This window comes from Carcharodon carcharias, chromosome 17 (assembly GCF_017639515.1).
Source record: "Carcharodon carcharias isolate sCarCar2 chromosome 17, sCarCar2.pri, whole genome shotgun sequence".
In the NCBI taxonomy this organism is placed as follows: domain Eukaryota; kingdom Metazoa; phylum Chordata; class Chondrichthyes; order Lamniformes; family Lamnidae; genus Carcharodon; species Carcharodon carcharias.
The window spans coordinates 69333585-69348661 of record NC_054483.1 but is presented as its reverse complement, the minus strand read 5'-3'; the positions used below and the strand labels follow the sequence as shown (position 1 = coordinate 69348661).

The 15077-nt window shown below is 40.9% G+C and overlaps 1 protein-coding gene across 1 annotated transcript in view; it reads left to right on the top strand.

Annotated features, from left to right (window-relative positions):
• Nucleotides 1–15077, top strand: part of atrnl1b (attractin-like 1b) — a 1080114-nt gene that overhangs the window by 282241 nt on the left and 782796 nt on the right. Inside the window, exon 17 of the mRNA XM_041209279.1 lies at nt 6636–6824. Within this exon, the coding sequence (XP_041065213.1) occupies nt 6636–6824 (189 nt within the window). The remainder of the gene's footprint in view (nt 1–6635; nt 6825–15077) is intronic.

Here is a 15077-nt window from a genome sequence, read left to right as displayed (position 1 = left end):
GGTAGAAGGATTAAAGGGGACATGGCGAAGAACTTATTCACCCAGAGGGTGGTGGGTATTTGGAATTCACTGCCTGGTTTGGTGGTGGAGGCAGAAACCCTGAACTCATTTAAAAGGTACCTGGATCTGCACCTAAAGTCTGTAACCTGCAAGGTTATGGACCAGGTGCTGGAAAGTGGGATTAGAATGGGCAGCTAGTTTTTTAATTTTTTTCTTCTTTGGCCAGTGGAGACACGATGGGTTGAATGGCCTCTTTCTGCGCTGTAACTTTTCTATGGTTCTATGGAGTCACAAACGGTTCTGAACATTGTGCACTCATCTGCAAACATCCCCACTTTTGACCTTATTATGAAGGGAAGCTCATTAATGAAACAGCTGAAGATGGTTGGGCCTAGGACACTACCCTGAGGAACTCCTGCAGTGATATCCTGCGACTGAGATGATTGACCTCCAACAGCCACAAACATCTTCCTTTGTGCTAGGTATGACTCCAACCAGTGGAGAATTTTCCCCGATTACTATTGTTTTCAATTTTACTGGGGCTTTTGATGCCTCACTCGGACAAATATGACCTTCATATAAGGGCAGTCACCTTCATCTCACCTCTTGAGTTCAGTTCCTTTGTCCATGTTTGGACTAAGGCTGCAATGAGGTCAGAAGTTGAGTGGCCCTTGCGGTATCCAAACTTACCTGGATGATGTGACAAATTTCCACTTGCAACCTGTTTTGAAGCTTCTTCACAAAGTGCTCATATGAACCAAAATCATGACAAATTGTAATATGCCTGAGAACATGTGAGTTCAAACAGTGTGTTAGACTGATATTTAAATTTTTATTTTGTGCTCTAGAGGGCAGACTTACACTTGAATTAAAGCACCTTGCAACATTTTCAAATATTTTTTCTGTTTTTTTTCACTTGAGAAATGTACCATTCCATCCCTAAGTATGTTCCAGTTTAGTAATAATGCTGCATTATATTTAGGAAGAATTTGAAAATAATAAAGAAGAAAAATAGGGGAAAAAACGCATCATTAAATTTAATTATGGTTGGCATTAAAAATGATATCTGAAACACAGGATTTTTTTTTGGTGTTCTGGTCAAATTATCCATTGATATTGAATAATGATTACTTTTTGCAGCAGTGTACATTGTGTGTGCTCTGATCGATAAGTTGACTGCCCTATCTGGAAGTACTTTTTTTTATTTCTGCACTAATAATGCAACAATCAAATCCATAAACTATTAATCTAAGGACCTTGGATAGAGGAATCTTTTTAAATGCAACGATAGTCCAGAATGAGAAAATGTTGTTATGCATTCAAGCCAATTAACTCTCCCAATGGCATCGAATGACATTTTGAGTAACTTCAGTGTTTCAGTCTCTGGAAAAACAGTGAAGTATAACTCTGAAGCACCAAGAATGTGATAATAAGGAGACTGACTTTTTTGACTAAGGAAAAGGTAGGAATATTTATGCTGGTGTACTACCCCTAATATGTATTCCGTGATGAAAAAAATTCTTTACATAGACTTTCAATGATCTGCAGAGACAAGTGAGACAAGTAACATATCAAATCGCATGAGTATTTGTGAAGTAAATATAGCATTAAAGTTGCCTACATTACTATGACAACTACTCTTTCAAAAGTGTTTCATTAGCTGTAAAATGCTTTGCTCCTGAGGTTTTGAAAGATGCTGTATAAATGCAAGTCTTTTAGTTCTCCAAAATATTGAACTGTATAAGTATATATCTACTGATGTAATAAAAATGGTACATACATATGCAGTTCCTGTTTGTCAAACTTCAGGCAATGCATTTCCTGTGCCATGTATTCGGTACTGCAAAATTAAATTTATTCTAAACAAATTTCTAGCAACTGATTGACTTTTTGGCAAATTGCTTCAGAAACAGAAATGCAGTATGCAGAGAAACTGACCCACTAAATATTTAAACATAGTAATCATGATGCCTGTGACTTATAACTTTACCAATCACGCCTTCTGGATTTTAAAGACCTTTTTCAAACCATGCTTGAAAGAAATTGTCTGTAATAGCTTGCTGCGTTCACAGTCTTAAAATGTTAGGTACTTCCAAGCTGCAGACTGAAACTACTGAACTAATATTGAGTTTCCTGCACAAAAAAAAAGCTCTTTAGCCTGTTTTTACCCAATGGTTTTATTTTGTGGCTTTAAAGGAGTTGATTCCATCTTAGCAGGATAATGTGATAGTTATTTAATATTTTGTAAATAAAAAAGCGCAAAAATCAGCATTCTAACCATGAGCAGCAAGGATAATCTACATCGGAGAATGATGTATATTTATTTAGCATCTTTCATATTCTCAGGGCATCCTAGAATACTTCACAGCCAATTAATTATATTTGAAGTGTAGTCACTGTTGTTTTGTAGACAAACGCAACAGTCAGTATGTGCACAGCAAGAAGCCACAAACACCAATGAGAAGAATGACCAGCTAATCTGCTTTTAGTGGTTGAGTAATAAATGTTGCCCAGAACATAACTGCCCTATACTTTGAATGTGTGATAGATTTTTGCATCCCTCCCGAACTGGGAAACTGGACCTCAGTTTAATGTCTTCTTTAGAATAAAGCTGTACAGAGGGAGACTATCAAAAACTGACGCTTAATGACAGCTGCAAATATCTTGCTTTGTAACAGATAAAAGCTGCGCCTAAAACCATGGACACTCGCAATTACAAATTATAGACAATCTTCAATGCCCCAAGCCCATTTACAACTTGAAACATTTGGGGGGGGGTGGTCACAGGTCAGAACAAAGCTGCGATGGGTGAAAGAAATATCTTTTGTAGAATAGGGAGCTCTTTGCCCAGCATCCGTTGTGGCAGCGATACAGCTCTATTTTTGGGATTGAATGGTTGCATGGCTCTGGTTGCTGGATAAAGAAAACCTCATTTGACATAAGTTGGGAACAGTACCAGGCAACTCAGCATTTCACTCCATTTGTACCTCAGTTGCTGTTGAGCTAACTATCCATTCCAACAGTTTAAACATTAGCAGCTGCAATGCACAGAGGGAAAAGTTCCTGGACAGAGGTCAGGGGTCATTAATTCCCCCCCTCACCATTTTGGGGTGGGATCTCCCAGTCCTACAGTAACCAGCTTGCCCTGCGCAGGCTGCCAAGTTAGCAGATTTCATGCTCATGATCTTTCTTCCTCCCACTGTGGAAAAGGTTGGCAATAAACTGGGAAACCCAACAAACAGAAAATGAATTAAAATTGCACCCTGATGAGAAGGTTCCAAACTTATGCACAATCCTCGGCGAGGGCTAAAAATGATGAGCACTGCAGGAGATGCAGCCTCAGAAATTTGGTTCACATAGTTTACTATACATACAATAACCATTCTGAAAAGAGGAGACCCCTGATGGAAGTCTCTTGGGTGTACTTACTTTACAGATTTCACTGTACCTCCTCAGTGCGGGACATACACTCAAATTGTCCTAATTTTCTTGAAAATTGCTATTTTGTGAGACTTTTAGTTACATCGCCGGAACACGTGCATCCATTTTTAAAATATTTATTCATGGGATGAGGGCATCACTGCGCCCATCCCTAATTGCTCTTGACAAGGTGGTGGTGAGCCACCTTCTTGAACCAGTGCAGTCTACGTGTTGTGGGAACACCCATTAACAAAAGGTTTACTGCTCTGTCAAACTGGTTTAAATTTGGACATTGAGTGTTACAACCGGTATGGTAGAGTGCGCAGTTAATTCTAACCCCACTTCTCCACAGGTTGTAACAATGGATGTAAATGTTTAATTCACTGACCAAAATGGCCAATTGTTTACCTTTGCTACTGCTATACCCCATATAAAAAGACTTTAACTAGGCTTCTTTCAATAAACACAAAATAAATGATTTATTATAATGTAAACTTTTTTTAAAACAAGCTGCAAAACTGGTTAACCTAAAGTTTATAACCTGGTAGTGTAATGATTTTCCCCTTTTTAAAAAAAAATCCAACAGACACACACACATGCACAACAAGAGAAGACAAACAAGGTCTCAGTAGAGGTTGGAGTAAGGTAATGTTTTTAAAAGGATAAATGTCGAAACTTGTTTCTGTTGAACGGACAGAATTCTGGTCACAGTAGATCTGGAAGTCCTTTCAGATTGATCTTTGGTGACACACTGTCCTTGGTAACTCTCACTTGTCACAGCTTTGCAGACTTTCGAAAACAGATGAGTTATTCTGATGAAAATTTTCTGACTTGAGGGTTAACTTTCTCACAGTGTCTTCCCTCGCAGCCTGCTCTCAAGGCACACACTTACTGACTCTGACAAAATAAAATGTTCAGAGAACACTTCCCTCAGGCCAGGTGTTTTCAACAATCAACAAGAGCCTTTAGCCTGGCAATGGCAATTTTTTTTTAACTCAGATAAACAAAGTAACTCTTCTCTCATCAAGTGTCCCACCATTCACCTAGCTGTTGACCTGTGGTTCCTTGGGGGAAAAAAAGCTTGTTCACAGCCCAGAAATGAACTTGTAGACCTTTAAAACAGCTCAAGAAAGAGAGTGTTCAAAATTCAATGTCCTTCCAATTTTCCAAATTGCAGATTCATCACAGAGGCATAGGAAAGCATATATAAGTTTTAATGTTTTTTTAAAATTCATTCATGGGATGTGGGCTTCGCTGGCTGGGCCAGCATTTGTTGCCCATCCCTACTTGCCCATGAGAAGGTGGTGGTGAGATGCCTTCTTGAACCGCTGCAGTTCATGTGGTTAGGTACACCCACAGTGCTGTTAGGAAGGGAGTTCCAGGATTTTGACCCAGAGACAGTGAAGGAACGGTGATATATTTCCAAGTCAGGATGGTGAGTAACTTGGAGGGGAACTTGCAGGTGGTGGTGTTCCCATCTATCTGCTGCCCTCGTTCTTCTAGATGGGTTTGGAAGGTGCTGTCTCAGGAGCCTTGATGAATTCCTGCTGTGTATCTTGTAGATGGTACACACTGCTGCCACCTTACGACAGTGGTGGAGGGAGTAAATGTTTGTGGATATGGTGCCAATCAAGTGGGCTGCTTTGTCCTGGATGGTGTCAAGCTTCTTGAGTGTTGTGGGAGCTGCACTCATCCAGGCTAGTCGGGAGTATTCCATCATACTCCTGACTTGTGCCTTGTATATGGTGGGCAGGCTATGGGGAGTTAGGAGGTGAGTTACTCGTCGCACGGTTCCTAGCCTCTGACCTGCTCTTGTAGCCACAGTATTGATGTGGCTAGTCCAGTTCAGTTTCTGGTCAATGGTAAGCCCCCAGGATGTTGATAGTGGGGTATTCAGTGATGGTAATGCCATGAACATCAAGGGCCGATGGTTGGATTCTCTCTTATTGGAAATGGTCATTGCCTGACACTCATGTGGCACGAATGTTTCTTGCCTCTTGTCAGCCCAAGCCTGGATATTATCCAGGTCTTGCTACATTTGAACTTGGACTGCTTCACTATCTGAGGAGTCGCGAATGGTGCTGAACATTGTGCAATCATCTGCGAACATCCCCACTTCTGACCTTATGATGTAAGGAAGGTCATTGATGAAGCAGCTGAAGATGGTTGGGCCAAGGACACTATCCTGAGGAACTCCTGCAACGATGTCCTGGAGCTGAGATGACTGACCCCCAACAACCACAACCATCTTCCTTTGTGCTAGGTATAACTGGCAGTGGAAAGTTTTCCCCTGATTCCCATTGACTCCAGTTTTGCTAGGGCTCCTTGCTGCCACACTTGGTCAAATGCGGCCTTGACGTCAAGGGTAGTCACTCTCACCTCACCTCGGGAGTTCAGCTCTTTTGTCTATGTTTGAACCAAGGCTGTAATGAGGTCAGGAGCTGAGTGACCCTGGTAGAACCCAAACTGGGCTTCAGTGAGCAGGTTATTGCTAATAAAGGGCTGCTTGATAGCACTGTTGATGACCTTTTCTGTTACTTTACTGATGATGGAGAGTAGACTGATGGGGCGGTAATGAGTTGGGTTGGATTTGTCCTGCTTTTTGTGTACAGGACATACTTGGGCAATTTTCCACATAGCTGGGTAGATGTTCAACAGAGACCATGGTACTCCTATCTAAAAACTTTGACAATTTTGAACTATATTGAATAAAGTCTCACGTTCTTGTTGCTGGCTCTCTAGGCAATGCATTTTTATTTGCAGAAGCCCTGCTACATTCTAACTGCTCTGCAGTGAGTACATTGTTTTGCCATTACAAATAGGCATATAGTTTTACTACTGTTCAGTAGTAAAATAGCAATTCAAACTGTTCAATTATATTGCCAAATCGTTGAATTTAATGTCAGGTTAACAGGTTACCAGACATTGATTAAAATATAAGTTGTTACTCAGTAGATTCCCAACAGCTCTTCTGCAAGTCCTTACTTGTAAAATATGTTTACGGTCCAGTGTGCTAGAATTTTCCACTAAGTTTGTGCAAATGGTCCTGTATAAATTAATTACATAAGAAAGTTCAAACCATTTATGTAACTACAAAAAGCCTTTGTGATAAGGGATCAGACTGTATTAATGTGCATGCAATTGATATTTTGACTGAAAAGTGCTATAATTAGTGTTTAATAATTTTAAATCAGAGACATCATTTTCTTTTGCAGTCAGTCCAAATCAAAGTGCTAGACCATGCAAGGCTCCTTGCTCTCTCAGAACAACTTGTTCGAATTGCACAAGCCAGAATGTGGAATGCATGTGGTGCAGCAGTGCTAAGCGTTGTGTGGATTCCAATACATATGTAATTTCTTTCCCATATGGACAGTGCATGGAGTGGCAAACTGTGAGCTGCCTTTGTAAGTACTTCTTTTTCTAAACTTCTGCACAAATCATCTCCCGATTGCTCAGCAAATTTATTCATTAATTAGCTAATGTAGATGATCTTATGGTGAGATCCACGATTGGCCTCCATCCTGTCAATTAGGATAAAATTTACCAGGGTTGCCACTCTTAGGAGCTATGCAGTAACCTGTGCTGGAAGCACATGTGTGCAGAATAGTGTAAGAGAACTAGATCAAACCCAGATGGTCACCCGATGAGGTGTTGGAGGGTGCCTGGTGCCTGTGTAACTGTTCTGCAGCAAAGAGCCAACCTGTTTAGGAAAGAGTGGGAAAATATGGCAAGGGTGATTTTAGTTTCACAAAATAAGTGTTTATACTAGCTTTTCGTGTTTAAAAATTGAAGCCATTCTGACAATTTTCAAATCTTGTGTTAAAGGCTGAATGCTGAATCTGCTTATTTTCTGAAGCAACATCAAAGATAAATATAGGGACCATTTGGATCAGCAGCCAGCAGTTTACAACAGAACACACTCAGAAGTTGTTATTTACTCACCTGTATTTCTACGGTTGACAAAATAATTCTACTATGTTGACTTGATATTGTAGGTCACCATAAAGAGATATCTGAACATCACTTTTAAAGTTGTTTTTCAGCAAAGCATTCAACAGAATTTAATTTTGATACTAGTAATATTTTGTGCTACCCAGCAGGATATGTTAAGTCTGAATGAAGCTTACATGGATTAATGTCTTGACTCATGTTCATGTGGATGATTTTCTGACAGTGACTATGTTTCTTCCAAACATTATAAAAAAAACATAGGCTGCATGTGTGAATAATGCATTTCAAGCCACCTTGTGATTGTAGAGCAAAAAAAAAAATCAGGATTGGCCTAAATCTTATGGAAGTACAGTAATTCCTCACTTAAAGTCAATGTTATTTTGTCATAACGTCACTGATAAAGTGGGAAACATATATCCTTTTAATGTTGTGAAGTTCGCTGTAATGTCATTTGCCAGAATGATCCTATTCAGTGGCCTGCATATCCCACATGTTCACAATGTGCCTGCAAATGGCAACCTCAATTTTCACAGTTTTCGCTGGTCCTTCAGCCCAGGTGCAGCCAACGGGCACTACTATTGCTCTCTCCAATTTTCCCCGGTGCTGTTGGGTCCTGTGCGTCACCAGGAACTGTTCCAGCTGCTCCTCTCCCTTTGCTCCGATCCCCTACCCCGGCTCTGAGTTTAAGTGTCTGGTGTCCTCCACTCCCCACTTGCAAGTCCACTGCCACCGCCGAGAACTCCTTCAGCTGCTCAGCACCGACACCATCTTCTGCCGCTAGATGGAGCCCAATCACACACAAACCAGGTGGCTTGTGGGTCTACTTTCATTTATGTTTATTTACATTTATATTTCTTTTAAAATGGAATAAATTTATAAATATAAAAGTTAGTATATTTGTGAATCTATTAATTTAGGAATGTACAGTATTTCAACTTTTTTCCTGATTTTTTTTTTCTCTAGTTCCCAAAAGAACTCATGGAATTGGGAAAACCTGATTTGCTTAATGTTGTTTCGCTTAAAGATACACTTTTCAGGAATGCAATCACAATGTTAAGTGTGGAATCCTGGAATTTTACAGGAAGAAGATCATTATTCTAACTGTGTCTGTGCCAACACTTGTTGGGGCAAGACAAAACCAGCCCCACTGTCCTGCTTTTTCCCTATAGTTGTATCTCATCCTCCACTTCAAATATGCCAATTTTTTTCTTTAAAAATATAATTATCTCTGTCTCAATCACCCCCAGTGGCAATACATTCCATCTTCTGATAAACGTTTGTTTGTAATGAACAGAAGTTTTCTTCTCGTTTTATGATCATTTTAAATTGACCCAGTCGCTAACAGCCCAATCAGAGGAAATAGTCCATAGTTATGCTATTAAAAGCTCTTATGAACTTTCTTTTTAACCGTCTTTGCTTCAGGGTAAGTAGTCACAATTTCTCAAGACATATCTCATAACTGCAATTTTTCATCCCTGACACAATGCTGTTGAATGTGAGCTTTACACTTTCTTTGGCTTTAATGTTCTTCCCATAAAGGAACATCCATAACTGAACACAGTCCCCTAACCGTGGCCTAAGCAATGTTTTATATAGATACACTCTTCTACTCGCCTCTGGTTATAAGACCTCAACCTTTTCATGGCTTTAACTACTTGGACTTTCAGCGAGGAGCTGAATGCTAATAAGGCATAAATAATGTAGCTGCCCTTGACATCAAAGCAGCTAGGCCCAGAACTATGTTATACTTCTGGATTTGCTTCTTTTGTGTAACTGAGCATTTTTCAATTTTCGTATTGGTCCACCAAACCATCAGTGTTCTCCTCTTCCAGTTATTGCTGTCCTTAGCCACCTCCCTAATTTTCTTGTTTTCCAGACTCCTCTGAATATCCTAGACCCCTCCCCTACTGAGTATTTAAAGACCCCACATCCCATCCAGTCCTAACTCTCTACCTTTGGCCTCCCATTCACCAAATGTAGACTCCTGTATGCCTTCCTGCCATGAAGCCACTACATATTTGTCCAGTTAATCTTTCATCAGATGTATTATTCCTGTTCCCACAGAATCATTCTAAGTTAGTACATTTTAGCTCCCTTTTCTGGAGGGTTTTAATAGAGGTACATCAGAAAAATTGACTAAATTAGTGAAGGAAAATTTGAGTCATAAGCATGGCTTTAAATTAAATAGGTTATCACAATATGAAAATAATTCTAAAAGCAAAATACTGCAGATGCTGAAAATCTGAAACAAAAGCAGAAAATGCTGGAAAACCTTAGGTCTAACAGCATCTGTGGAGAGAGAAAAAAACAGAGTTAACGATTCAAGTCCATATAACTTCTTCAGAGCTAAAGAGAAGTAAAATGTGATTAAATTTATACTGTTTAAGGGGAGTGGAGCAGGTGAAGCTGGATATAGAAGGTAAGTGAAAGATGGAGGCAAAGGAGAGATTACTAGAGATATCATGGACAAAAGGACAACAGGGTGTTAATGATAGTGTTATTGGCTAAAGGAGGTGCTGATGGTGGCATTAAGGTCAGAAAGCAGAATGTGATAATTGCAGTTCAAGGGTAAGCACTCTGGAAAGAACAGCATGAACAAGAGACCCTTGTGGGGATGGGATGGTGCGAAAAAAAGATTAAAAATGGGATAAAAAGTGGGGATAAAACAATGAATAAAGATGAAAATGAATAAAAATGAAAATAAATAAAAATAAGTGGATGAAAAATAAGAATTAAAAAATTTAAAAATGAAGATGAATATTGAAAAAAGGTGATAAAAAAGGGGTGAGGATATTCACTACAAGCCCACCAACTCCCACAGCTACCTCAACTACAGCTCCTCAGACCTTGCTTCCTGTAAGGACTCCATCCCATTCTCTCAGTTCCTTCGCCTCTGTTGCATCAGTTCTAATGATGCCATTTTCCAAAACGGTGCTTCTGAATGTCTTCCTTCTTCCTTAACTGAGGTTTCCCACCCACTGTGGTTAATGGGGCCCTTAACTGTGTCCGACCCATCTCCCGCGCCTCTGCCCTCACACCTTTCTCTCGCTCTCAGAACCATGATAGGGTCCCCAATTTCCTCACTTTTCACCCCACCAGTCTCCGCATTCAAAGGATCATCCTTCACCACTTCCACCAACTCCAGCATAATGCCACCACCAAATACATCTTCCCTCACCCCTGCCTGTCGGCATCCCATAGGGACCATTCCCTTCGGGACACCCTGGTCCACTCCTCCATCACCTGTAACACCTCGTCCCCCTCCCAAGGCACATTCCCATGCAATCGCAGAAGGTGCAACACCTGCCCCATTACCTCCTCCCTCCTCACCGTCCAAGGGCCCAAACACTCCTTTCAGGTGAAGAAGCACTTCACTTTCACTTCCTTCATTTTGGTCTTCTGCATTCGCTGCTCCCAATGTAGTCTCCTCTACATTGGAGAGACCAAACGCAGATTAGGTGACCGCTTTATGGAACACCTTCAGCCTGCCTGCAATCATTACCAAGACCTTCCTGTCACTTGCCATTTCAACACCCCATCCTGCTGACATGTTCACATGTCCGTCCTTAGCCTGCTGCAATGTTCCAGTGAAGCCCAACGCAAACTGGAGAAACAGCACCTCATCTTCCAATTAGGCACATTATAGCCTTCCAGACTTAACATTGAGTTCAACAACTTCAGACCATGAACTCTCTCCTCTATCCTTACCCCTTTTTTACCCCCCCCTTTTTCAATATTCATCTTCATTTTTTAATTTTAATTTTTTTCATTTTTAATTCTTATTTTTACCTACTTATTTTAATTTTTATTTGTTTTAATTTTTATTTATTGTTTTATCCCCCTTTTATCCTATTTTCAATCATTTTTCCCACCACCGTCCCCTCCCCCCACCCCACCCCCACGGGGGCCATCTGTCACTTTTTCATACTGTTCTTTCCAGAGTGCTTACCCTTGACCTGCTATTATCACATTCTGCTTTCTGACCTTAATGCCACCAAAAGCATCTCCTTTAGTCAGTACCACTATCATTAACATCCCTTTGTCCTTTTGTCCATGACATCTCTGACAATCTCTCTTTTGCTTTCACCTATCACCGGCCTTCTATCTAGCTTCACCTGCTCCACCCCGTCCCCCTTAAACAGTATAAATTTCATTACATTTTACTTCTCTTTAGCTCTGAAGAAGAGCCAAACGAGGACTTGAAACATTTAACTGTGAAAGTAATGCTACTTTATAAATAGAGATTGGGAAATATAGGATGGAATTTAATGCCCTTCCCTGTGGTGAGTTTGGTGATAAGGGTCATTTAATCAGGTGGGTAAGGACCCTGCTGCCTTTCCACCTCTGTCCCAATTAAGTCCATGGGGGAATTAATGTCCACTTAAGGGCCTCATGTCACAGGTATTCATCCAGCAGCAGGCAGGGGATGCCATCCAGGTAGCCTGGAAACAAACTGTCAAAAGTTGCTAGTTGTTTCCCAGCGAAGGTCTCCAGTTCAAAGGTACTTGGTGCCTAATCGAGGGACCTGTCATTGGGAAAGGGGCACCCTTAGAGCCCCTCCCCCAACCCAGCACCCCCTGCAACCCCCCTCCTCCCGCCAACACTTACCTGTGCCTGGGTCCCTCAGTGATCATGGGCTTTGGGTGAGCGCATTACCGGCAGCAACCACTGCCTCTCTGGTGGCGCTGTTGATCAATGAAGAGCTGCTGGCCTCTGATTCGCCGGCAGCTCTTGATGGATGGGACTTCTATCCCCTAGGATCCTTGATCTTGGGAAGACTTGCTGCTGCCCAGTTAACTGCCAGATTGGCACTTAATTTGGTGGGACTTCCTCAAAGGGAGTGACATTGGGCTCTTGCTAACTTCCAGCTGGTGGGTGAGACCCCCTTCACAAACTTTAAATTCTGCCCATAGAGTGAAGGCAGAGTTCCTGGAGAGTATTAGAAAACACAGAACCGATACCACATGGTGAAAAATATGTGTGGGGCCATAGATTACTATCTAGTGCCTTATTTTTCTGTTGTATTATAATTGTAATTTTCCTTTACTTTGAATTAATTTTTTGTTCAAAGCTTAGGTGATAATCACACCTAATTTTTTTTTCAAAGATTGACTTGATAATCATATCTAATGTCTGATACGTTGAGTGAAGGCATGTCCTAGTCACCACTTTAAACATGGACTGTGTTCATATGGAAGCTTCTGTTTTTTTCATTTTTAAATTGGACACTAAACAGGTGGCTAAAATGGCTGCCAAGGGTCAGATGACTAGGGTCAACACAGACTACATCAAGCTTTCAGAAAGTTCTTAATTGAATCACCCTGGGTGGGATACCCTGCCTTGAGTGGACTTAACAGCACCCCACTGTGGAATTCATGTCTGCCATTGTTCATCCTTTACTCCAAACTCAATCAATGGCATTCTAGACTCCTTGGGCAGAAATTTGCCCTCGGCGAGCGGGGGGCAAGGCCTGCTCCCCGATGCGTAAAATGACAAGGGATGACGTCGGGCAGAACCCCTGACGTCACCCTGCCCCATTTAAATTTTCAGGAAGGTGGGGACGCAGCAAAATCAGCTATGGGCCCGCCGACCTGTCAATAGCCACTAGAGGCCATTGACACAATCAATTAACCAATTAAAGGACCTGCCCGTTCAACCTTAAGGTTGCCAGGTCGGCCAGGAGCCCCGGCGGCAACTAGAAAAATCATGAAATGTCATCCAGCGGTGGGATGAGGTTTCATGTAGTGTTTTAAAAATTGTTATAAAGTTGTTCTGTAAATTATGAACATGTTTCAACTCATGTGACATTGTCAAATGAGGGGATATGTAAGGGATTTTTCTTTTCTCTATTTTTAATATTTTTAAAAGTCGAGGCGATCTCCCCGAGGCTGCACTTAGCCTTAGGGAGATGAGTGCGCTCTTTTGTGCGCATGCATGAAAGAGCGCATTCTCGATTTTAGGGATTCCTCCCAGCCTGCACAGGGAGCACAGAGCGCTTCCCGGAGGACGTCATGCTGGGCGGGCCTTAATTGGCCCACCCACGTAAAATGGTGGTGCAGCCCCAATCGCTGGCGGCGATTTGCTCCGCGCCCTCCAATTGGGTCAGGCCCGCCCGCCCAACAAACGGAAAATTCTGCCCCATGTCTCCAAGTTTACAATTCAACAAAAGGAGAACTTATGTTATCCACAAGTGGGTGTGATAAACTTCCATCTATCTCCATTATATAGTACTGGCTTTCAGCTTTAAGCCATTCTGGGAGACAATAACAGTTAATCTTGTGACCGAAAACTGGCTTCTGACACCATAATCTTTTATTATCCGAAGACCTAGAAAGACCTGGGCAGTGTCAAAGAGCACTGCAAGAAACATCAGCTGCGGGAAAAGGCTGTGTCATGTTTGCCTTTCAGAACCTGGAGGCTGCTATATCTTAAAAAGCCTCCCAGCCTGATGCCTAAAGCCAAGTTTACCTGAAAAGAAATTGAACCTCCTGATATGAAAACTTCAAGTGCCTAGCTTTGTGACCTGCTGAACGTTCCTCTCTTTGAGAGAATCCTGCAACAATCCTCATATCTGATATCAACTATTTGAACTCATCTAAACTACAATTCAAGGGTGGAGAAAACTCCTCTCTTTATCAGGCCTGCAATGTCTGTTTCCCTGCAACAAGCCAGACACATAAACTGTGAACTATTCTTCCGTTTACAACTTCTATTCTCCCTCAATGTATTTTTTTCTCGAGAGAGAGAATGTGTGTGTGTGTATGCAGAAGGTTTTTAGACTTTCTGAGTGAATGCCTGAATAAATAATCATAATTTAAACCCACAAAAACTTGCTCATGTTATATAAATTGACCCCACATTCTGGGTGGCTACGAAACGCGCACATCTTCCTCTCCAAAAATCACACTGATTACAGACAGTAAGGGAAAGGCTACAAGAGTTTCAGTTCAGTCCTGGCCTTGTCTGTTAACATGTGATTTTATGTACTACCTATAAGAAATTAGTAAACAAGTGCAGTGAGGCTATTGATTAAAAATTAAAACAATAATGAATGAACTGGTAGAAAGCCAAATTTGATGACAACTAGGTGGCCTTTGTTGGAACACTTAATTTAAATTTAACTCAGACAGGTTGTTAAATAAGCCATTGTGGCAAGCAGCATGTTCACTCTTTGTGAAGAGTGAGTGACTTTCAAAAATTTTCCATTTAAAGCATATTTTGAAAAGATTAATGTTGAAAACCTATTTTTTTCATCAAAAGACAGATCTTTTGTAATAAGTCCTGTAGTGACAGGGAACATTGCTGACGTGTCGACACAGTGATGTGACATAGCAATGGCCTTGCGTTGTAGATTTCTAATCTTTTAGATTTCCTGTTTTTCCCTCAAGCCTAAAATGATTTTCATTGTGACAGTTCTAAAGTGACAATTAACCTTGTAAGAGTTAGAAAAATAGTCAGTCCATATAGTATATTGTGCAATTACAATTTAGAAAAAAGTTGCAAGTATTCATTGCATAGCTATCTTAGGCATTGTTTGAGAGCTTTTAAAAATCCAAATATATTTGATCTAATTTGTGATCTCAGAGTTGCTGAGACTTTCAGTTTTATATAAAATTAATTGGAAGAGGCTGGGTTGTTGAGAAACTTGGTTCCATAAAAGTAATCTATTTAAATGTTGAGATGTTTTAGATATTTTTAGCACTAAA